The 1,676-nt window shown below is 33.7% G+C and overlaps 1 protein-coding gene across 1 annotated transcript in view; it reads left to right on the top strand.

Moving 5' to 3' along the window:
* LOC137995748 (uncharacterized) overlaps nucleotides 1–254 on the top strand; it is a 750-nt gene extending 496 nt beyond the window's left edge. The window contains exon 1 of the mRNA XM_068841252.1: nucleotides 1–254. This exon is cut by the window's left edge and continues 496 nt beyond it. Coding sequence (XP_068697353.1) covers nucleotides 1–254 — 254 coding nt within the window.
* Nucleotides 255–1,676: the final 1,422 nt, after the last annotated feature.

Genomic DNA, 1,676 nt, shown 5'->3' with positions numbered 1-1,676 from the left:
ATTTGAAATTCTTTGGTCTGGCTGAAAAAGAAACACAGGACGTCTCAGAAGTTAGTGAGGCGATAAATACATGTGAACTATTACCTGAATTTCTGAAGAATGGCCTTGGATTTGAAGATCTGGAAAAGAAATTTGAATTGCAGAGAGTACATCGTTTGGAAAAACCCGTTTCTGGAAAAACACGACCGATTATAGTAAGAATTCTGCGTTACCAGGATCGTGAGATGGTATTGAGAGCTTTGTTTCACCTTTGAGACCCTGATATTAAGGTCATAGAAGATTATCCCCAAGAAATTATCGAGCGCCAACGAAAAAAATGTCGAAGTTAAAGGAAGCAAACAGAAACGGTATGAAGGTATATTTTAGTAAAGCAGAACCGGACAAACTGTATATCAATGGTAAATTTGTTCCAGTGTAATATTCTGTTTGGTTAAGCTATGCGCTTTCAATTACATTTCTTTGGTGAGGGTTATTTCCAAATAAATTATTATTATTATTATTATTTTTTATTTTATTTTTTATTTTTTTGTGATTTGATATCGATTTGGCGGGCAATTGCATTCAACGGCTAACAAGTTAGGAGAGAGCTCTGAACTTCATTCTTAGAGGTGGATTATGTGTTTTCTTGTTGTGAACTATTCCGTTTTATTTCAGTGGGAGGTTTGTTTGTAGCATCCACACTATTTGACCTTTAAGCGAAGAAAGTTTTCATTTGTATTTATCTCAAAACAATCAGGAACAAAATTATTATGGTTCTTAATTTCTTCAAACTCCACTCTTTTGTTGACAATTTTAGCTTTTAGATTTGGAGTTTATATTTTATGGATGTTAAAATTTCGTCAGCTGCTTTAAAAATAGTTTCTTTGAATGTAAGGGGAGTTAGCACTTTTAAAAATAGAGGCTCCATTTTCACATGGTGTCGCAGCAAGAATGCAGACGTGATTTTTTTTTACAGGAAACGCATTCAAATAAAGTAACAGAAAATCACTGGGAACGTGAAAGGGGCGGAAAAATGCTTTTTTCACATGGTAGTCCAAATTCATGTTGTAACGCAATTCTGCAAATTGTAAAGTGCTTTGTACAGTTCTGGATCCTTGGGGACTCTTTATCATTTCTAAAGTTCAAGTTGATGATAAAGTATATGTACTTGTCAACATTTGTGCACCAAACAAAGATAAAGACTCAGTCCATTTTTTTAAGAAATATTGTATACTTTGCTTCAAAGTGAAAATTTAGATTCCCAGGAGAACATTATTGTAGACGAAGATTTCAATTGTCCATTAAATCCAACTTTAGATAAAAGAGGTGGAATAATGATACCGAGGAAATCGTTAGTCAACAGTATAGAATGCTAGCTTACAAAGTGAATTAGATCTGGTCGATATCTGGAGAGTTAAGAATCCTCAAACAAAAAGTTACACTGGGCGTCAAAAATCACCTGTTATATTATGTCGTCTAGATTTTTGGCTTATTTCCAATAACCTTTGCGATTTTGTAAATTCAATTGATATTATTCCTGAACTGCAGCAATTAGTTTAAACCTCGGTGACATTGGAGAGGCAAAAGGACCTGGCATGTGGAAAATGAATGTATTGCTATTAGATGATGAAGAATATTTAAATTAACTGAGTATTAACATACCTAAATGAGAATCAGATGGGGAAAACGAATTAACA

Source organism: Montipora foliosa, chromosome 3 (assembly GCF_036669935.1).
Source record: "Montipora foliosa isolate CH-2021 chromosome 3, ASM3666993v2, whole genome shotgun sequence".
NCBI classification, from domain to species: Eukaryota; Metazoa; Cnidaria; class Anthozoa; order Scleractinia; family Acroporidae; genus Montipora; species Montipora foliosa.
This window is presented reverse-complemented; position numbering and strand designations above follow the sequence as displayed.